General features: G+C 44.6%; 1 protein-coding gene across 14 annotated transcripts in view; it reads right to left on the bottom strand.

Annotated features, from left to right (window-relative positions):
- The window catches only part of LOC147620109 (Nucleotide-diphospho-sugar transferases superfamily protein), a 76,149-nt gene that overhangs the window by 26,465 nt on the left and 26,785 nt on the right, over nucleotides 1-22,899 (bottom strand). For 5 of the 14 annotated variants that reach the window (XM_086772283.1, XM_086772286.1, XM_086772291.1 and 2 more), the window contains exons 2-13: nucleotides 19,066-19,121; nucleotides 18,813-18,987; nucleotides 18,500-18,616; nucleotides 7,279-7,350; nucleotides 6,162-6,278; nucleotides 5,984-6,061; nucleotides 5,794-5,856; nucleotides 5,562-5,658; nucleotides 4,438-4,516; nucleotides 4,130-4,338; nucleotides 3,511-3,656; nucleotides 3,288-3,410 (exon numbers count right to left, since the gene is read on the bottom strand). In XM_086772283.1, coding sequence (XP_086628409.1) covers nucleotides 3,288-3,410; nucleotides 3,511-3,656; nucleotides 4,130-4,338; nucleotides 4,438-4,516; nucleotides 5,562-5,658; nucleotides 5,794-5,856; nucleotides 5,984-6,061; nucleotides 6,162-6,278; nucleotides 7,279-7,350; nucleotides 18,500-18,616; nucleotides 18,813-18,987; nucleotides 19,066-19,121 — 1,332 coding nt within the window. The remainder of the gene's footprint in view (nucleotides 1-3,287; nucleotides 3,411-3,510; nucleotides 3,657-4,129; nucleotides 4,339-4,437; nucleotides 4,517-5,561; nucleotides 5,659-5,793; nucleotides 5,857-5,983; nucleotides 6,062-6,161; nucleotides 6,279-7,278; nucleotides 7,351-18,499; nucleotides 18,617-18,812; nucleotides 18,988-19,065; nucleotides 19,122-22,899) is intronic. The other 9 variants (XM_086772292.1, XM_086772285.1, XM_086772295.1 and 6 more) reach the window with 7 other exon arrangements.

Below are 22,899 nucleotides of genomic sequence, written 5' to 3'. Positions count from 1 at the left end.
CTGGCACTACAGGCCACCTGTTTGGATTTTCTCCCCTCCTATTGTATGATATAGCCTCTCAGTTATTTGTACTTTTTTGCACCTAGGGAGAGTCTCCCTAGCTGCCTTGATTGGATCTCTGCTTTGCTTTCTTATGAGCAGGAGAGGGTTTTGTAGCCCAGTGGGCGTTTTTTTTATAACTAATGAAAGGATCTTTTCTGGGGAAAAAAAAACACCCAACAATATAAATGAAAATACTTAATGTACATATATATACATAGATGTAGGGAGAACATAGTGATGTGTATGATAAATAACAAGGAGAAAAATGAAAAAATATGTGATTTGTATATAAGTTATAAGGTCTAGAAAAATTACCCCATAGTAATGACAAGATGTGAAATAATTGTTAAAAAAAAGGTTTCTATGAAACTTGTCTCATCGGCAACACCTAAGGGGAGTGGAAACCCACCATACACCTCATTGATCTTCTCCCAATTAGCCCCCGTGTCCAACAATGTCTCAGAGCACTATTGGCGCAACTCAATGGTACAACAACTAATTCTAGTGGTGGGGTTCACTGTCATTGTATTTTCCTTTAGTAGATCCTCCACGAAGAAAGCTGTTAAGCTGTGGTTTGGAATGTGGGAGGGAGGGGGTACGTGGTTTGTTTGACATGGAGCGTTGGTTGTGGAGGTCCTTGAAGGCTTACAAAAAGGACTAATCTATGACTGTGCAGGGGAGTGGAAGAGTGTTATCATCGGGCTCATCCCCTTGTTGCTTTTTAGGCATGGCCCTCCTTTGTGATCATGTGACCACTATGGCGGATAGTGGATCCTCATGAGTGGGTGATGTGGGCATGATGGACACACCAAGGGTGGAAGAGAAAGGGGAGCAAGTGGATAGAGGATGTCCTACAGAGACTAAGTTGGTGGTCGGGCCTGGAAATGTGAAGTCGGAGGAAGTGGACGCCCTTTGCTTTGGACAATCCCGGATATAGTGATCCTTGGATTCTGGAAAAGGGGTCATTGCCTTTGGTAATGACCATATTGTCCGCATCTGTAGTAGAGGACAAGACCATTGCGGGCCTGCGGGGGGGGGGGGGGGGGGGGGGGGGGGGGGGTGTTTGGAGGATACCAGTAGGACAGTTCATGGGAGTTGTTGCCATGCTGGCTGGTGTAGGAGGATTAGGAATGAGTGGTGGAAGGTAGATCACCTGAGAAGTGGGTTGGCAAGGAGGAGGTGTAACAGTGTGAAAGGTTTGTGGAATGTTAAGAGCAGTTGTAGCATTATCGGCTAGGTTGGGGGCTGCGGAGGCGAGGTGAGGAGTTTGTTGCTGATGAAGTTGACGGAAACCCTTAGGTACTAGTAATCTTTGTCTTCATGTCCTCCTTTTTTACAAAAGGAGTAGTACCTTCTTTTTGGACATTCTTGAACGGTGTGTCCAAGTGACTGGCATATAGCACACCACAAGCTCTTCTTGGCTTCTTGCTGAGTCTTCAATTATCTCCCTTTTGAGTTGGAGCAGGGTACTTTCCTCGCTCAGAGATTTCTGGCTCACTTTGAGTGCCTCGAGTTCCCGTTTCAACTGAGCCACCGGGTCATCCAGTGGTGTCACGGTTGGATGTACAGAGCCCACATTGCACACAAACATGAGTCATGCATTTTCAAGTTGAGAGGCTAGTCCTGGAATTCCAACAGTGTAGTTGGTGAGGGCCGACTCTTGAATATTCTATTGGGTGGACCTGGGCAAGGCCTATATCACCCACCGACGCACCAGGGTAAGTCGGTAAGCAGCCACCAGCACTATGGTGACTGGTCCGTGTCATGAGTTCCAACACCCTCTCCTCTGGTAGCAGTTGTAGCTTCCCCAGCTCTTGGAGAATGCGGTCCTCATAGTTACCATGACGGAAGGTGCGGAGGAAGGTGTTCTCCAGAGTGGTCCACTCTGCAAAGTGGTCGGTTGGAAATTAACCGAACCACTTATTTGTAGAGCCTTGTAGAGTGGATGGAAAGAGTACCAAGAAGACATTCTTCCACTCAAGGCCACGTCTCTTGTATATGGAGATGAACTGCCGGATGTGGTCATCCACATCCTCGGTGGATGATCCTTTGAAGGTTGGAAGCTTGACATTGACTCAACCCAGCACCGTGGAAAGGGGTTCTGCACCAGGAGGATTTACTGGACCGCGAGGGTTGGCTTGGCCTGCAGCATTATTGCCAAGAGTGGGATTACCAAGGTTGGCTTGCATAGGGAGAGGTGGAAGGGAATCCCTAGGTGGTACGTAGTTGAACCTCTTCCGACTATAGCCGCGTATTGAGAGAGGACTCTTAGATGGGCTGACTCGACTACCATAGGAGCGTGTATCGGGCATACAGAGAGGATACAAAGATAAGGGTGAGCTAATAGGACTCCAAGTTTCAAAAGTCCCACCGTGTGCCAAATTTTAGTGTACTTGTATAGCAAGGTTGGTTGCCTCACACACTAAGTGGTGGCTCTTCTCTGGACAGTATGTTCGAAATCCTCGATGCTCACAGCATGACACACTAGACACTATGGAGCGGAACACCACACAAGAGACAAGATTGCAAGAGCAACAAAATACTTGCACTACGCCAAGAACACTATTGCATGTCCTTCACTGTACATGCACACTCAGCAAAGGTCACAGTGAAGAGGACGACACACAGCTCAAGTTGATGACAAGTGACTGCAGAACACAGGCTACAAAGTGGTATGAGGGATGAAGCATGCAGGATGTCCTTCAGGATGATGGGTGAGGGATGAAGGATGTCCTTTAGGATGAGTCGAGGGACCATATATGCCTGAGGTCGAGTCGATGGCATCCTCTATCTTTGGAAGATGTCCTGGGAGCAGTGGCCTTTGGTAGAATCTCCTATCTCTGGGAGATGCCCATTGGAGTGTCAGAGTGGTGCCTTCAATGCCGTTGCGTGCACCGCTGCTTCTGGATGGTTCCTCTGGGTTAACCCACTGTGGCAGTGTTAGAGTGTTACGGTGCTACGGTGTTACGGTGTGATGCCCAGAGATGGTCAACCAATATGGGCACCCTTGGTGGCTACCCTACAACCTCTCAATGTCAACCTAATTGTAAAACTTAGGGCCTAGCCATGCATTTGTGAAAGTAACTGAAATTTCCTTCTTCCCATCACATGGCCTTGAAATCCAATGAAACAACTCTTTCTTTCACTCATCAGTTCTTAAAAGAAAGTCCATAAACGAAATCATCTATAAACACCCCTCTTTCCCTTGACTATAACAACTCGACCAATTCTTTTGGAGTTCTTACCTTGTAGATCTTCCCATTACGGAGATGGTATTGCACACCGGCCCAATCAATTGACTGAGTACAGTGAGAGTATACAGCTGACAGGGGGTACAAAAAGTTATCAACAATAAGAGCCCAAAAGACCTGCAAAGCCACCCAATACCCGCAGGTATTAAACATATAGGCTTTCTCAAGAGGGGTAAGCATTTCATTTCCATGAAAAAGAATGCATTTCTCTACTTACAAGAAACCAGTTAAAGGAATGGATAGAGAATGGATCCTGCTCTGGTGACAAAGAATTGCATAAATCTATCTCCACTCTTGAAAGATTCCAGAGAGCAGACATCTCCATTATAACGCAAAGAAGGTGACTGCATGCGAAGAGGGAACCTGCACAATCATGAGAAATTGAAAGTTTTACAAGGTATGAACCACTGCAGAAGTGTATGTGGTAATTTATAATCTCATTCGGGTGTTTGGAGCAGGTTTACAAATTCAAGTGATCTGCCTGCCCACCTATTATCCTCCATTATCTCTCTGTATGCAACATTCACATTGACTTCTTTTGGTTGACTATCATGGCTAAGGGCCTTTAAAAATCCCCCACCCACCGCCACCAGGCTTGGAAGATCCCCTGGCCTAGAGGCTGGGCAGCCATGATCCCAATGTTCACAGAAGGGGGTGTGATCTGTAAGCACACTAAATAGCCCGTCTGATATCCCAATAACTTAATGCCCCAAAAGCAACAGTAGAATGGTTGCAGGGATTCAATGCCTAAGGCTTGGTCAATGCTTAGGATCCCATCATCCCATATTTTCAAGTAATGAAAATTTAAAAGGAAAAACACCCCAAGTTATACAAACCAGTAGTACTCAAGTCTTTCTCCAGGTAAGCACTGCCAATAAAGAATCTGAAGAGGGATAACAACTGCACTGCCGACATCACAAAGGGCAGAACAAAGCTCCATGATAACCAGCAGTGTGAATAGAACAAAGCCCGGTTCATCAACCAATTCACATGTGTGTTGTACGACTCTAAGACAAATGTTTGCTTCCTCAAATAGTTCCAGTACCTGTATTCCAATAACATTACACAAAACACAAGCAGTTTATTGGCTCCTTCACTTTAGTGAGGCAAATTCATACATTATTGCAAACAAGTGCTTCCTTACTGCGAGAAGGTGATATTTTTGGCAAGAGGATGGAAAAAGATCGCCACTGGAGGAGAACTGATTATTCTCTTATTGGCTCCTGTTGTACACGAAGAAAAATACGAGCACGAGCATGTACACAAATTTTGAAAAAAAAAATGCAGACAACGTCATTTCACAAGACACAGAATCACATAACTTCCACCACAGCAACCAGGCAAAGTTACATGTTCCTGAGGCTTTATTTAACCTGCCTTTTCCGTTGTTGACCACCAAGCATGGGCTGAATTCTCGCTATTTCTATAGTTGCTTGCTCCTGGAGGCTTATTAAAACAAGGGCAGTGCATAGAAGAAAAAAATTACCCAGGAGTTGTGGCAGGATGCTGATGAAAAAGATCCTTTCCCAAATGTAGAGGTTGACTGCTTATTGACACTCGTGGACAGCCATAGAGTCACCCTAAATCTGCTCCCAGAAGATTCATTAAGATCTCCTGGGAGCAGTTCGCAGCTGCTTGTTGACACTCCTGGACAGCCTGGGCCCTAAAACTGATCCCAGAGAGATTTCCTAAGAGGCAGTTTGGGACCCAAGATAATTGCTGTGAGTTGGCCTGTGAGGCAATGATACTGCTGATCATCGTCCACTACAAATCCACTGGGCACGTGCTGACCCCAGCATATCAATAAGCCATATCCAATGCTGCTCTAAGCCTAGTGTTAACCATCATCTAGTTGGTGAAGAGCAGGTGGGTCAACTGCTTCTAAACCACAGCTGAGCTGCAGGACAGTCCCATGTGTAGTGCCTCTCCACCTCGATTGCAGCTCCGCAACATTTGCAGCAGCATGTCAACCAGTCACCAACCACCCCATATTTGCAAGCGAAAAAGCCTGATGTCTCTTTTTTCATACTTACATGAAGATCTTTTCTTTATTAAAAAAAACCAACAAGAAGCACCAAACAAGAAAGGTGGCATAGTCAACATCAATTTTTGGAAAAAAGCAAAAACTAGAAGCACATCATCAACAGCAAGGCAGCACTAGGATGCCTTCGAGATGTTTATCGTGCATGCATTGTTGTCTCACTAAACATGTGAAGGCATTTCCAAGCAAGAGCAATGGTCAAGCTTTATGTGAGGGAATAGACATGCCTGCCACCGCAGCAAGTGTCATATCATCCGAGTAGCCACCATACTGCAATCCAGTCACCATACCATATAGGTCCCTTCGAAAATCATCTGCATGCATCTGCAGTTCATAATTTGCTTCATTACCTATCTCTAATTGACATTCTTGTTCAAAAAAGGGGGGAGAAGAAACCCAAAAAAAGAAATAACAAAAAAATGATGCATTTGCTTATAAACGTCACTTGCAAAATTTTACCATCATGCATCCACCCCACAAAAAAAATGTCCGCCCGCCAGTAGCAAAGCCCATTGAGCAAGGCTACATAGAGCAATAAAATATTTTAGTAGAGACAAAGAGTACAGGAAAAGTAAGCCCACAAGAGACCCATGGTTAGGGTGCAAGGGAGTCTACACTCCCTTACATACATATTGAGATCACCAAGTACCATGTGGTATTCAAACATACAATAGCTTCCCAAGCTTCCTGATGGAATGTCAAAAGGATAGCCTGTCAAAACAAATATCTGCACATTAAAAAAAAGTCAGTGGAGAGATCAGTAGCCTGCCACAAAAACAAAAAGGCAACATAAAATGTAACTATTATGCAGCATTGTAAGCACCAACCTTCGGATTTGCCTCTATACACGCCACCAAAGTTCCTATGGTGCCAGGATGAAGCCTAACATCATCGTCTAAGAACAGCACATACTTGGTCTCCCCGTGCATTGCAGAAATACCTGCCTATCAAAGTAAATTTTACTTTCAGCACTGCATTCTTTTATATATTCTTTTTCTATTTTATTCGCCTTATATTGATAAATAGATCTAACTAATTATTTTATGCCTCTCAAATTAATTGAATCTGATTTGCCAAGAGATGTGTAGCCTAGCAGTGTGGGTTTGTGACCAGGAAGGGGGGATCCCGATCTGCAGGCTCATCTGCAGGCTCCTCAGTGATTCTGGCCCTTGGGCAGGAGACTGAGCAGCCTTCAGGCAGGAACTCAAGTTTCTGCTACTTCAGAAGGATCTACTCAACAGAGAATCTTATTTGAAATTCACCATCACATACATGCACACACAAATCCGACTCACTTCTCCAGGGGTGGTCATTCCTGCCTAGTAGCAATGAGAAGTGGAGAGCCATATCTCAGGCCGGTTATGCTGCCAGTCTATTACATGATCCACACCTAGCATGCACTGCAAAGCTTTGAGTATCTTGCAAGTATGCAAAGAGCATTATGTAGTTCTTTTGCAATTGTGTGTTGTTTGAAATTCCCTCATCCCATTTTACAAAATCAAACTCCTGCTTGACCTGTACATAAAACCACTCAACTAGCCTTTGATACTTCAAATGATAAAGCTGATTATCTTCATTTTATCTTGCTCATATTTATCCAAAAACATTGAAAAGAAACCTAAAAAACCACTTCTCAAGGTTCCAAACCTTGGGTAATGAGCCTCCAAGGAAAATCCCTTAATCGAATCCACAGAGTTTCAAATACATATATACATGCATGCATGCACACACACAAGCAGATTTGATATGTATGCCTACCAGCGTGCACGTGCACCTACATATAAATGCACATATACATACATATAAACAGTGAGCAACAACATGAAATCATACATAGATTGTAACAAGAAGAGGGATAGTGAAGCACGCGTGCACATAAACACTCACACAGATTTGAATTGAATCTTTTTTGAGCAGAAAAAAAAAAAAGGAACATTATCAGACCAGTTGATTGTGTATTTTCTGGCTGCACGTCATAGAGAGGCCAGCCACAATTACTTTTGCATCTACTTGTCCCTGAAAATCATTTAAAAAAAGTGTCCCAACCAGGAGTAAGGGATAACATCACAGGAATAGAGAAAGCTAGCCTTGAATAATGTCGAACAAATAAAGGCGATATTGCAGTTAAAACAGAGTAAAAACATTGTGTAGGAAACACTTGACACTGGCCGTATCTTGTTATGATGTTGTTTAGGATGTCATGGTAGATAAACTCTTCCATGTCATGGCACCGAATGCATTTTGTGTGCCTTGGGGGATGTAAGGTTTGATGGATTTGATTCATTGTGCAGTGTGGAGGTTGTGTGCCATTGAGTGTATGAATGCGCATATTTAAAGTTTTGAGTTCTTTTGTTTGGATAAACTGGTGTGCACACATGCGTGCATGTGTGTGGCACACCTGCATGATCAGGATTAGCGGGCCAAGCAGCAGGAGCCACATTTGTGTGCCAGACAGATATGGACAGGTGGCAGAGAGCTAGGTGGCCAGGGCGGATAGATGCCAAGCAGGTCGCGGGATGTGGTCCGTCAGGTTTGAGGTTGGGGGTAGTAGATTGACCAGAAAATATAGGGGACTGATGGCCCTATAAATAGGTCCCTCCCATCCCTACTTCAGGCATTCTACATCGGTCAAACAGCCCTGTGAGCTCATACGCATCGACTGGGAATGACAGAGGCCAGCCAGTATTTGGGCTGCAGTCTTCCGCTGCTATTCCTCTCTATTAAACGCTTGTATCTAGCTAGTAGTCTTACATTTGGTATCAAAGCCTTGCTTCCGCTAGGATTCCATTGAAAAGGTTCCAAAGTGCAAACAGGCAGGATACGTGGATACTCTACGATTGGGACCCACTATTGGTTTGTCCTTCTTAGCCTAGAGTTTTCCAAAGTACAAAAAGGTTAAACCATAAACGTCAAACTCACTTTCATTTAAGGTTACCCTTTGCTTCTTTCAGTTCACAGCTTTCTTCTTCATCATAGCCACAAATGAGCCGATGATGGCATTGGCCATTATTTGGGGTCCCAATCACTCACTTAAGGCGCCCCCCTCTAAAGAGAGTATTTGCTTGAATTTCTTTAAGTGAATGAGCACAAAATAACGGACTATAACTCATGCGGGACTTGCACTAAGACTTTGACATTGACTAGACCTTAGATATAGATAGTTGTCTAGAGGCAAGGGAAGCTAGAGAGGCCGAAGTGGATGGCAAAGAATTCAAAGTGTGAATAGTATGGAGTTCTATTATTATAGCAAACCAAGTCATATAGTAAAGGAGTGCAATATGACTTGGTTTGCCACAATAATAGCACTCTATGGAGTGGAAATAGCATGGATTGCTTTTATTATGGCAAACCAAGTCATACAACAAATAAGTGCTATAAAAAGTAGAATGACATTGAAAGTGGGAGCTACAACAAAGGGAAGTATGCATCTTTAAGAAAGTAAGCTGAAGATAGAAGTGAGTAGCTTTTTGTGATGCATCATCATATGCTTAGTTCCATGACTACATATGCCTATAATCCTGGAAATGTAAGGTATGTTAATTTAGGTGCATCTAATCACAAGAACAAAAAGCTTCTCTCAATAATAGCCAAATAAGAACTTTGCTTCAAACTTCGGGTACTTCAAACTTCAACTTGAAAAATGGCTACCACTTGAAGAACATGAAGCACAAGGACAAAGTGGATGAAGTGGAGGAGTGCATCAGCATCGTTTAAGACCTCCGCAAAGCCACCATGAAAGCTGGCACAAGGGCAACCATTTCACCCAATCTCAAGATAGCCACTAAATGTGACACTGCAAATGTCAACAACAGAATCATTGAACTATCATTAGGGGCGATCACAGTCACCACGACCATTGTCGTGAGAGCTGTCATGAGATCTAACACCCTAGTCGCCACAAGCATCTTACACCTGGAACAAGCAGTTAGAGTGATCTTTTCTCTCAGGAGGCCCTTCAATTGGCGGATGAGCTCCTCACTAATGTGCCTCACATGACTCCCATGAGTGAATTCAGGTTATGAATAGAAGACCCTGGTGGATGAGCTCCTCACTAATGTGCCTCACATGACTCCCATGAGTGAATTCTTTTTTGTCCAGTTCCAATTCCTCTTCCTATTCCCATTCTCCATCCCCACGCGGCACGCCACCGTCCTTGCTCTAGATTGATTGGCATGTGTCCCATTTCCCGGATTGAGCAAGCCTAGACACTTGACATGATGCAGCCTCCCAAGTTCATGGGAAGATGGATGGTGGCACAGTCACGATTGGGATTGGGAGACGTCACATTAGAGGCAGTAGCTGGCTCCAGCTGCACATTATTCAAACAGCTTTTCACTGGTCTGCCTGGTTATGGTGGGAGGATTCTTAAAAGCATCATGGGATTTGCACTTGGGACCACTCACATCAGATGATCTTGAAAGAATTTTTCCCCGCGGACAACGGACGCAATCTTAAGAAGCACTCACAGATTTTCTCTCAAAAGCAAGGACAGGAGGTAACCGACTACCTAGCCCGCTTTAGAAGGATGTTGCTTGGACTCCAGAAGTCCACCGAGCCAAGTGGACAAATTCACAGATGACTTGAAGCCATCCGTACATGTGTTTATTCGTGTGCAAAACCCTGGAGTCTCCCAGAGGCAGTTTGTGTAGCAATGGCCCTTAAGACTCAAGAAATGTCTCAAGCCTAGGAGAACACACCACCAACAGAAAAAGGGCAAGGATAATTCCAATGAAGAAGCTATTAATGCCATAGAGGGTAAGGGCAGTTCACATGGGGGAGTGTCAGAAGCCTCAACTCTCTCCGAAAGAGTTTCAAGCCAAGCAGTAGGCAAGGCAATGTTTCAAATGTGCCTTCACCAAGCATATTGCAAAAAATAAAGGAGCAGTTTCAGAAGAAGGCTAATTGAGAGCCAAAGGATGATCATGGAGGACATACCCATGCCAGCGAGTCAGTTCTTTTTATTTCTCCAGTTAGCTGCACCCCAGGTTTACAAGAAACGATGTACCAGATTATGCCAAGCTTATGCTTGAGTTTGGCGCAAAAATGGGAGTTTCCCATAGGGCATACCCCTGGTCCCCTAAACCTTAGTTTCCGGCCATGTATGCGCACAAAAATCTACAAAACAATCAGAGGAGTTTGGTGGAGAATCTTCTTGGTGGTTTCTTCAACAGTTGCAACACCAGTGTAGGACCGGTCAGTTGGTGAGGCTTCACCGAAGGGGAAAGTAGGTTTCTTGGAAGGTGTTAAGACAACTGGAGTTTCTGCTCCAGTGTATCATAGAGTTTATTTCCTTTGAATATGTTCCACAAAGGGTGTCCATAAGAGAACCAACCATCTATGGAGTTGCTGGATGTTGATGAAGAGAGCTAAAGAAGCTCAGCTGAAACAGTTAGGGTTTCATGTGGGAGACTACACATAGAGAAGAAGGGAGAGAGAGAGAGAGAGAGAGAGAGAGAGACGTGTGGGGATAAGTCAACTCACAAAGTATGAGTGTGTGACTCCCCTATCACACATGTATATTTGCTCTAGTACACATAGTGCACTTAGTACATTAAAAGTACTAAGTGTACTATGTACTATAAAACTTATGGGCTTGTACACACTACAAGGGTGGGCATAATGCCTTTACCCCAACAATCTTTAGCTCAGCTAAAACAGTTAGGGTTTCATGTGGGAGACACACACAGAGAAGAAGGGAGAGAGAGAGAGAGAGAGAGAGAGAGAGACGTGTGGGGATAAGTCAACTCACAAAGTATGAGTGTGTGACTCCCCTATCACACATGTATATTTGCTCTAGTACACATAGTGCACTTAGTACATTAAAAGTACTAAGTGTACTATGTACTATAAAACTTATGGGCTTGTACACACTACAAGGGTGGGCATAATGCCTTTACCCCAACAACCTCCCACTTAAAGGCAATGTGCCCTTAAGTGAAGGAAAAGAAAAAATCAGCATGTACATGATAATATACAAGGCCATATCAAGGCTGAAACTGGCCTCATCCAATGCCCATCAAGTGTCTGCAATGAGCAAACCGCTCTCGAGGCAAACTCTTTGTCAACAGATCAGCCGGGTTGTCATCCGTATGAATCTTGACAAGCTGAATCAGCTTGTTCTCTATCACCTCTCTGATGAAGTGATACTTCACATCCACATGCTTCGTCTTTGCATGAAAGGCAGGGTTCCTTGCCAACTGGATGGCACTCTGACTGTCACAATGCAACAATGGAATATCCCCTGTATAACCCAAATCAACCACTAACCCAGATAGCCATAATGCCTCCTTGCAAGCCTTTGTGGCTGCAATATACTCGGCCTCTGTAGTAGATAAGGCAGTGCACTTCTGCATCCTGGATATCCATGACACAGCACCTCCTGTGAATGTAAACACATAACCGGTAGTAGACTTCCGATTATCTGGATGACCGGCATAATCCGAATCCGTGTAACCATGCACTAATGCATCCTATTTGCCAAAGCAGATGCACATATCCTGTGTGCCCTTTAGGTATCTCATGACACCTTTCACTGCTTCCCAATGCTTCTTTTGCCAGGGTTGGCCATGTATCTAGTAACAACTCCCACTGCAAATGCAATGTCCGGCCTGGTAGCAACCATGGCATACATGAGACTGCCACAAGCTGAAGCATATGGAATCTTGGCCATATCAGCCCTGTCACTATCTGACTGTGGGCTGTCCATAGCACTGAGTTTCACATATGGAGGCAAAGGAGTACTAGTCTTCTTCCCCCCCTCCATATTGAACCTCTGCAAAACTTTACCAATGTATTCCTTCTGAGACAAATACAACACATGCTGATTTCTGTCCCGAAGTATCCGCATACCCAAAATGTGATTTGCATTACCCAAATCCTTCATATCAAAGGTCTAATGCAGCCTTTTCTTCAAGGCATCCATCTCTTTACGAGATTTCCCGGCAATCAACATATCATCAACATACAAGATGAGGATCAATAGACTGCCATCCAAAGCTTTCTTGGTGTATAAGTAGTGATCTATGTCACTCCTCCTGAAATCCTGGGATTTCATGAATGTATCAAATTTATGATACCATTCCCTTGGTGCCTGTTGAGCCCATAAAGACTCTTTTTCAGCTTGCATACAAGCTTCTCCTTTCCATTCACTGCATAACTCTCTGGCTGTTGCATATATATCTCCTCATGGAGATCACCGTTGAAAAAAGCAGTCTTCACATCCATCTGAATCAAATCCAGATCATCATGAGCAACCAAAGCTAATACAGCTCTAAGTGTGGTCATTTTGACCACTAGAGAGAAGATCTCATCAAAGTCCACACCATATTCCTGCTTGAAGCCCTTAGCCACTAACCTGGCTTTGTATCTTGGCTTTGCATCAGGTGCAACTTTGAGCCTGTAAACCCACTTGCATGGCAAAACCTTCTTGCCTGTAGGCAAATGCACCAACTTCCATGTTCCATTTTTGTGCAGAGAATCCATCTCTGACTTCATAGCACGCTCCCAAAGAGCCTTGTCTGCCCTCTGTAATGCCTCCTTATAACATGAGGGCTCCCCACAGTCAGTGAGCATTAAGTAGTCAACCCCTGGAACAACCCTGTCAAGGGGTCTGGAGGGTCTTGTGGACCTCCGTACCCAATGATCATCATTTGCAGGTTGCTGTCCAGCCTGCATATCACCTATTGGTGGCTCCTGTTCCATGCCATAAGGTTGAAAGATCATGCCCGGTATCTCCTCTAACTGTGGGATATCCATAGGGATATCTTCTGCCATCTCTGGCTGTCCATTTGGACCATTTTCAGCACCATTTAAGTGCTGGTTTTATTGCTGTAATGGCTGATTTACAGCCCTTGGTTGTTGTCCATGATGTCCATCATCATCAAAGATGACTCTGCCAGGCTCCTGTTGCCTTGCACGCTCCTTATACATGCATGTTTCATCAAAAATGACATCATTGCTGCGTATAATCTTTCTATTCACTGGATCCCAAAGTCTATACCCCATTTCACCTCTGTCACCATATCCTAGGAATATGCATTTGTGAGACTTAGGATCAAGTTTGGTGCGTATTTCCCTGCGTATGTGCACGTACGCAATGCAACCAAACACTCTCAAGTGCTTGTAGGACGGAGGCTTCCCTGTCCATACTTCCTCTGGCACTTTCCCACCAAGCCTCGTGTTAGGTGACCTGTTTATAAGATGAACGGCTGTCATAACAGCTTCAGCCCAAAAACCATAAGGTAACGCAGCATGTGACAACATAGAACGGACCTTCTCCTGAATGGTCCTGTTCATCCTCTCTGCTGTACCGTTTTGTGGAGGATCATAAGGAGCAGAGAGCTCCCTCTTGATGCCTTTAGCATCACAAAAGTCCTGAAACTGTTTGGACATATACTCTCCACCATTGTCGGAACGCAAAGCCTTCAGTGTTTTGCCAGTTTGATTCTCAACAAGAGCAACAAACTTCTCAAACACTGAGAATGTATCACTCGTCAAACGAAGAGGATAAACCCACACCTTGCGTGTGGCATCATCAATAAAAGACACAAAATATTTTGCCCCTCCCAAAGAAAGCTGAGGCATCTCACATACATCTGTATGCACAAGCTCTAACTGAGCATCTTTTTGTCCAAGAGCTTTCTTGTGGGGGCACTGGAGTTGCCTGCCATATATACAATGCTCACAAAACTGAAAACTTGAGAACTTTAGAGAAGGCAAGTAGCCAAAACGAGACAATTGCTCCATTCCTTTGACACTCATGTGTCCCAACCGGCTATGCCACATAGAGATTTCCGGCAACTCGGTTGCATTTACATTAGCATGGTGACAAACACCAGCATGCATAAAGTAAAGAGTGTCCACCTTAGAGCCTCTGGCAACAACCAGTGAGCCCTTACTAATCTTCCACTTTCCACTACCAAATGTGGTAACATAACCAACATCATCAAGCTGTCCAGTAGAAAACAGGTTCTTCTTGATCTCAGCCACATGCCTGACATCATGGAGCATAAGCTGTGAGCCATCTGAAAACACAAGCCTCACATCACCTCTGCCAAGAATCTGGCATGCATGGTTGTCACCCAAATAAACTACTCCTTCATTGCCAGCAGTATACCTAACAAACAAGTCTCTGCAACCTGTGACATGAAAGGAGGCACCTGAATCAATGGTCCATGAGTGCATACCATGACCATCTCCTGCATGGAGTGAATGGGCATCAAGTGAAGACATGAATAGGACTTCATCCTCACTGTTACTTGCATGTGATACATTGACTTCTTCAATCTTGACTCCACTTTTGCCCTTTGGCTTTGCATCTTTGGCTTCATCTTTGTCTTTGTCTTTTCCTTTGCCCTTTTCCTTTTGATCATTCTTCCATTTGTAGCATTGAAACTAGAGCTCCTATGTAGATCCTCAAATATAGAGATCCCCTATTACTGCTTAGTTGTGCTTGTTGAGGTTCTCGAAATTGCTATCAGGGCACCCTAAAGCCAAGAGGTTGATGAGACCAACAATCTTGCCTTGAGTGTAATGGTTGGACAAGAAAGGGAGTACCTTAGTGTTCATTCAGTGGCTTCTTCTACACACAACAGTCTTTTGTATACAGTTGAGTACCTAAATAATTTAAATTTGGATGGCGGTTATCCTCCCCATTGCTTGCTTTTGAAGATAAATGCCCCTATTATCTTGCTATGCAATTTGGATCCCCGGCGAGGATTGTAATGGGACTAGACTAATCTGCAAGCAATTACACACAAGAAATTATCATGGGCATTCCAAGTCCTTTTTGGAGCGGGACTTGCTCCTTCCCCATTCTTGGCTTTTACCCCTTTGCTGGGATCTCCCACGTGCATTCATTGCATTGGACTTTCCAACAAAGTTGTTCTTCCTGTTCATCTCCTCTTGAAGGAAAGCACCCTCCACATCTGCATATGACAGCATAGCATTTGAATTGCTAGTGGCTGTCCTGAATGTGTCCCAACTCTCTGGCAAAGTGCATAAGAGAAAGGTGGCTTTGAACTCATCGTCCATTGCCAACTTTTGATTGATGACCTGGCTGACAACACCATTAAACTCATTTAGATGGGCTGTCATAGACGCCCCTTCCTTCATTTGAAGACCTATGAGTTTCTTCAACCAATACACTTTGCTTGAGGCACTTTGCTGGGCATACAAGTCCTGCAATCTTTGCCACATTTCCCAAGCTGTCTTCTCTTCACGTATGATGAAAAGTAAAGAGTCTGACACAGACAACATGATAGTGGATCTTGCCAGCTCATCCATATCTTCCCATTCTTCAGCAGTAAGAGAAGAGGGCATTACACCCCTTTCTTTGATGGGCTTGTGCTGCTTTTTCCGGAGCAACACGTTATAGCACTGGGTTTGCCAAATGTCATAATTATGTGAGCCTTCAAGCTTCTTGATGTGAAGCAATGAAGAGCTCTCACCTGTGGTTGCCATAGCAATATGCAACCTTTGACACAATCAATGCCTGACTCCCTGCAAGACACAATCAATGCCTGACTCCCTGCAAGATGTGCAAACACTGCACCAAAGCACACAAAGTGCTTACAGTTGTTCTCCCAAAGTTTATCTCCCACTGCGGAAGCACGAATGCAACTCTCCTCCCATTGAATGTGATAAAATCACCAAAATCTGGTTGCTGCAGATTTATGACAGCACCTTAGATGTGCTCTGTTTCCCTTCCAAAATACTGTACAACAGTACTAAGTGCTCACCAATGATGTACCAAATCTGTACCGGCAAGTACAGCAGCTGAAAATGAGCCTTTTCCTCACTCAAATCAATGTACAGCCATGCCAAAACTTGTACAAAATTGTACCAAATTTGTACCAGCAAGTACAATAGCAATAAATGCTCTCCTGGCTGTCCAAATGAGTGAAAATCAGACCTTGACAGTCCTCACCACTGCATACGACAGTCCCGGACAGAAATTGAGCAAAAGCCCCTTGACTGCAAGTGGATTACTGAGGGTTCAAGGCATAAAAGTCTTCCCTGCTGCTTTGCCAAGCTCAACAAGCACAAAATCTTGAAAAGCCCCTTGATTCAAGATCAATTTTTGATCATGAATGGTACATTAATGCACATGAAAGGCATCCAGAGTCTTCACAATGCTTCCCCCTGGCCACATATACATCCAATACATAAAAGCCCCTTGATTTACTGGCACATTGAGTGCTTGACAGGCATCAACACATTGCCCAAAGCATCAAATGCCAGTGCCTGCATGCAAAACAACCCAATTGGCACAAAAGCCCTTTGATTTGCACTCGAATTTCCTGCAATTTAGCCCCGAATGTGAGATTGCTCACATCATACAGCATGTATGAATGCCCAATGGCACAATTACATCAAAAGCCCCAAATGTTAATACCCAATTTCCTGCCAATTGACCCGGAATGTGACCAATGTCACCCAATGTTGCCAATTGTGCTCAAATCTGAGCCATTAGGACCTGTACCTGCTCAATTGATGATAATGAACATGCAAATCCCAAAAAATTGAAGCAAATACCTCTGAAATTTCTGATTTCTGTTGCAGAAAAGGAGGGGGGCGTCGTATTTGCTAACTCGTGTAGCCGAGTTCACAGGCAATGAGCGAACTTTGAGCTACGCATGCGGGAGCCAATGACGAAGAGGTGGTTGCCGGACTGAGTCGTAGACGGCAAGCTGCAAACGCAGGCGGGAGCCAATGACGAAGAGGTGGTTGCCGGACTGAGTCGTAGACGGCAAGCTGCAAACGCAGGCGGCGTGGGAGAACCGGCAACGTGCAGACGAGTAGGGCGACTATACCTTGGAGCCGGCAACGACGACTGTGCAGCAGACAGGCAAGGGCTGATGTTGGGAAGTCACAGATGGCGGAGTGGAGGCCGTGACAAAGCACACGGACGGGAGCTGCCAGAAGACGAAACAGTGACACGGTCGATGGTAGGGAGCTACCGATTGGAACGGAGCCTCTCCCGCACGGCGCCCGACTCCTCCAGCTGCGCGCGAAACTCCTCAAACTCCCGGTCCATAGACACTTGCCTTCGTGCTAGCTTGGCATGCAGGTGTCCTCAATATTGGAAGCAGTGCCGCCATAGCCAGTAATTACAGATGTCGCTTCATCATGCACTGAGGCTCTGATACCAGTTGAAGGGAGCTAAAGAAGCTCAACTGAAACAGTTAGGATTTCATGTGGGAGACACACACAGAGAAGAAGGGAGAGAAAGAGAGAGAGAGAGAGACGTGTGGGGATAAGTCAACTCACAAAGTATGAGTGTGTGACTCCCCTATCACACATGTATATTTGCTCTAGTACACATAGTGCACTTAGTACATTAAAAGTACTAAGTGTACTATGTACTATAAAACTTATGGGCTTGTACACACTACAAGGGTGGGCATAATGCCTTTACCCCAACAGTTGATCTGAGCATAGATGGCCAAGATAGTGTGATGATGAAGGATCTCCCTGATCCGGAGCTGCCGTGTAGAGGGAGGTTGTGGACCGTAGGTGCACTGAAGCTGACAAGTACCGTCCAGTGTGACGTCAAAGGGTTGAGGTGCTCCACAAAGCGGCATAGTTTGGTGTCCAGGCCTCCTAAACCAACCAATACGTGCCCAAGCTTATGTACTCCCACCTGTGAAAGAAACCCATCACCTTGAACTATGTGCACTCTTCCCTGTGGCAGGTGGAACGCCCCAAAGCTAACTAAGTCCTACAAGGGTGAAAACACTCTATAAATTTTTGAGCACACACTATCCTTCCCCACCCTACATGCATCAATGAATGGGGTATATGTGATGGCCATTTGTGTACTTAACCCCTTTCCATCTTCTTTGGGGGATGCTCTCCTTGGAAGGCCCATCAACCCATACATGAAGTGCCCTTGTTTGCCTCTTCTTTTCTTCCTCCAAAGTTGCCACCATGATGTGTTATGAGCTGGTTTCTGTTTCTTGGTCACCTCCACCCACTTGGAGAGAGACCGATTGACTTAAAGGGTTATGACTCCATAAAAGTTTCAATTTATTTTTTCCTTTTTAAAAATAACCTTGACCAGGCTAAAAAGGGTCTTGATTCAAGGAGCATCACTAAGGCCTCCCATGGCAAGCCAATAAAACAAAGGCATCACATTGAAATATATAGCCGTGCTAGTGCTAACCTGCAATTCCAAAAGCAGCTTTGATACTACTCCATATGCTTGATCATCTTTACTTTCGACAACAAAGAAAAACTCCAGAGGTCCTCCATATAGAGATATAACCTTGCACATGGAAGCCTATGGTTTTTACGTGATCACACAATCATTGCTCTTCAGATGGAATTAAAGGATACTACGAAGTTAAAAACTTTAGTGGGAAAATTACTTGAAAGACTATCATCCTAAATGCTTGAAACAAACAGAAGGATCATATTGATATCCATTAGTGGACTACTGCGCAAATTTGTCAATTTACTTAAGGTCAAAAACTCACCTGACTCTTCCAATTCCTTATACTGTGCTCTGAAACACCCTTTACCGGCATCACAACAGACACACGAGGCAGCTTCTCTTGCACAGAATGCTCCAGATCATTTATATCTGGATAAAGAAACGCAAAGCTGTTCTCTGACTGTTCTTCCTTCTTGATTCTTTTTAGCTCCTTGCCTCTGCAAGGCAATAAATGTAAGTTTACTGTATAAGAGGCACAAAATGCAGGAAACATGTGGTGATGTTACTTTTCTTACCTTACTGAAGCTGCAAACACCCAACCAAGTGCAAGGAACAAACATATTACACAACCCTGTGGTAACAATCCAGTTAGTGTATAGAATCAAAAAATATCAAAAGTCAATTGCTTCATATTGTACACCCCCTCCCCCCCTCTTACAAACCACAAAGCTAGGGTTGTAAGTGTTATTTCACAACATGGCCCATTTGTGTTCTTGGACCACCTTCTGAGTTTGAAGCTAAACCTAAGTTATCTCAGTTGTTGCACATCTGGATAATCAGATGCTTGAGCATTTATGAAGATAAAAATACTAAGACTACATAAATCTATTGTATATCGCTGAAGATATAAACAAGGTATCTATAAGAATCGCAACTAGAGCAACTAAAGTGTAGGATGAAAACTATGTAAACCCTAAACACAAGCAACTGCAAACTTGTGTTATAGCATACAACCGGTATGATCAAGTAACGCACAACAAGCCCTTCTGTATACCTTTATGTTAGTAAGCATGAAGGAATCCACTTTAATCTTTATTCACAAGAGATAGAGCTACTATTAGGTATGAAAAAGGCATACAACAATCACCCCAATATGTAAGGTGATTTCAACCACTAAGGAACATCATGATGCCATGAGAGACCTAGGGACTAGAGGAAAAGAAAATGCCCTGGTCCCACTCCCGCCTAAATATAACGTGCTTTGCCTGCGCAAAACGAGAGGACCCCTCAATACAAGCCCAAGTAGCCATGAGAGTATGGATGATATCACCCCATATAGTACTGATGCACTGAGACCCAAAGATCTGGACACCCTCAATAGCCTCCATGCATCTAGCTCTCCAAATCTTGCATGCTGTAATACTGGCAACAATCTCCCAACCGGTGTCAATCCTCTAACTGGGGGGGGGGGGGGGGGGTGGTTGTATGATCAGAGTAATGGACATCCTGCAATAAACCATGCTGGGCAATACCTCTACGAATGAAAATAGCAGAGTATGTACCAGTACCCTCGTAAAAAAGCTGTGGACCGGACTGGGATAGCCAAGCAACTGCCCCCCAAGACACATGCATGGCGCGGCCACTCAATTTTCCCATAAGTTGGGCTAGGGAACCCCAAATCTGTTGTGTAGTGCTCCATCCCCATAAACAATGTTGTACAGTCTCAGAATCTGCCGCACATCTCAAGCAAGTAGGTGCTACACTGAAACCCGATCTCCATTGATTGGTGGGAAGACCACCATGTAAAAATAACCAAAAGAAATGAGAGATCGGACTCCTTATGTATGAATGCCAAAGCCTATGCCAATATATCCATTGTATCGCTGGAGAGATATCATAACTCTCCCAATGAGACCTGAGAGTAGGGATCCTATGCATCTGTTGAGTGAGGAGAAGCCTGGCATTCCAAACCGTGAAACTGAAAAAGGGAAGGCTTTTCAATGGATCGAAGGCATCAATCCACTCCCACTCTCCTGGATCCCATTGAAGATATCTGATAGGACTGCCACCATATAGCCACAAACACCAAGAGCCATGAGTCACTATCTGAGGAGAAGAGTCAGTGAACCAATGTTTCCCCGAACGACCAACGATCCTCACAGGCTCACTGGACTAAGCCTAGTATCTGGGATGATTCCCTCCATGCTACATCTCCTCAATCTCCCTCCAGGTAATCTGAACAACACGTATGCGAGAGCCCCTAAGATGCTGAATGGATGCAGCTTTCCGATCCTTCGGAAGACTCTTAAAGGTCTTCCAATCAAGAACTGTGTATGCACATCTCTCCCATCATGACCACTGCATGTAACGAGATGTACCAAGTGGCCGATTGGCCTTATCCCTGATGAACTCGTTCCACATAATGGGTTGTCGGTCAGCCTCATCCAAAGACCTATGAAGCCTTTGTCGCAAAAATGGTCTCATGCTCTGACAATGGCTGCAATAAGAGGGGAAGATGGTGCCCTGATATCAACCTCTCTGTGAACAAAAACCGTGTGCTGGGCAGCCAATCTCTCCCAACATGGGATGTACATCCGGAAATCTGAGACAAGAAAAAATCCTTCCAAGGCTCAGTGCGCCTGGTAGGGAACCTCTGACCACACCACAAGTTTGCAGAGCAATGCCTTGAACTGAACATCCGGATCAATAATATTCAGCCCTCCCTCTCGTCTGGGCTGAATAACTCTGAGCCAAGCTACCCTGGCACGAGTGTCTGTGACTCTGTGGTGCCATCCAAACCTGACCAAAGAAAATTGCAGGTCAATCTCCGCAATTGACCAATGCACACACGAGAGAAGCACCAACAAGAGGCAATAGCAATAAACCAAGCCATGGCAATAGCAATACCTGATTAGCCACCAAAGCTCTGGAGGCTAAATCTAATCTCCTAGAGCTCCAATGAAGAAGCTTCTTGCGGATACTCATAAGTACCGGAGCAAACTGCTATGCAAGAAAAATATCAACCCCAACTTGGCATCCCAAATATCTAGCAGTACATCTCTATTGATCCAAGTAAAACCAAGCTCTGCTCCCCAAGAAATTCTCGGTGAGTCACTAATCCAAAAACTAACAGATTTGTGCCAATTAATGAGTGCCCCCGCTGCCAAACAAAACTCTTCCAGTGCTACCCAAAAGGAACATAAGCATATGTGTGAAGCCTCCAAGAACATGGCTGTGTCATCAGCTAACTCGGAGTCAACCAGCTCCTCTTGACTACAAAGAGCCAACCTCAATCCAGAAATACCAACAGTGGAGCGGAGGAAGATACTCATGGCCTCTGCAACTATGATATATAATAATGGGGCTAAAGGGAAAGGGAAACCTTGCCATACTGAGCAAGAAATCTAAAACCGCTCTCCTCTATCGCCGCAAGTGAGCACACTACGGTGGGCATCTAACACATGCATGAAACTCCCTTGATCCATCTCTGAGAGAAAACCACATGGCTAAGAGTACCCTCAAGGAAGTCCCAATCCACTCTATCATAGGTCTTCTCAAAATCCAACAGCAGAATGGCTAAGGGCTGATTGCTCGCTTTGGCCCATTCCACTGCCTCCCAAAACGAGAAAATGTTATCAAAGATGCTCCTTCTGTGTAAGAATCCATTCTGAGTATCATGAATGACATCCTACAAAACTAGCTGCAATCTAATGCTCACTGCCTTAGCAAGAATCTTATATGCAGTCTCAAGTAAGGTGATAGGTCTCCACTGGCCAATCAATGTCTTATCCCCACTCTTAGGGATAAGATAGATAAGCCCCTCAATGAGAGAAGAAGGCATAGAACCTGTGTCCCACATCTCCTGGAGAGCCGATGTGAACTCAACCTAGGCCAATCTCGTCCCAAAAAGTAATGAAAAAAACAAGGGAGAGGCCATCCTCCCTTGGACACTTACCATGAGGTAAGGCATGAAGAGCATGACTGTAGAAAAAGGGGCATCCAGAACGGCACACATCTCCTCAGTGAGATCAAATGTGACAATACATTCTAAACCTTCCTCTGTGCCCTATGTCTCAAATCAGAGTGAGGCTCAGCACTAAGACACTGGTGATAGAAATCAGTGGCAATCTGTCTAACCATAAGAGGATCTGAGTGAAGAGTGCCATGTGAATCCTGCAACTGCCTGACACTATCTTTGGCATGAGACGGGCCGTGAGTAGCAAAGAAATGTTTGTTTCATCATGTAAAAAACTTATTGAACACGGTTGACTGAGGATTCCCAAACGCAAGGACGATGTAGACCAAACGTCCGGCTGAACCATCAAACGGATTCAAGACGACTGTGAAGCCACTTTGAAAGCCTTATGCACACCCATATCTGTTCAGGAAGATCCAAGAATGGAGACTGA

This window comes from Cibotium barometz, chromosome 32 (assembly GCF_041138505.1).
Source record: "Cibotium barometz isolate CiBa-2024 chromosome 32, ASM4113850v1, whole genome shotgun sequence".
Classification (NCBI taxonomy): domain Eukaryota; kingdom Viridiplantae; phylum Streptophyta; class Polypodiopsida; order Cyatheales; family Cibotiaceae; genus Cibotium; species Cibotium barometz.
The sequence above is the reverse complement of the archived record's forward strand: the minus strand, read 5'-3'. Positions and strand labels throughout refer to the sequence as shown.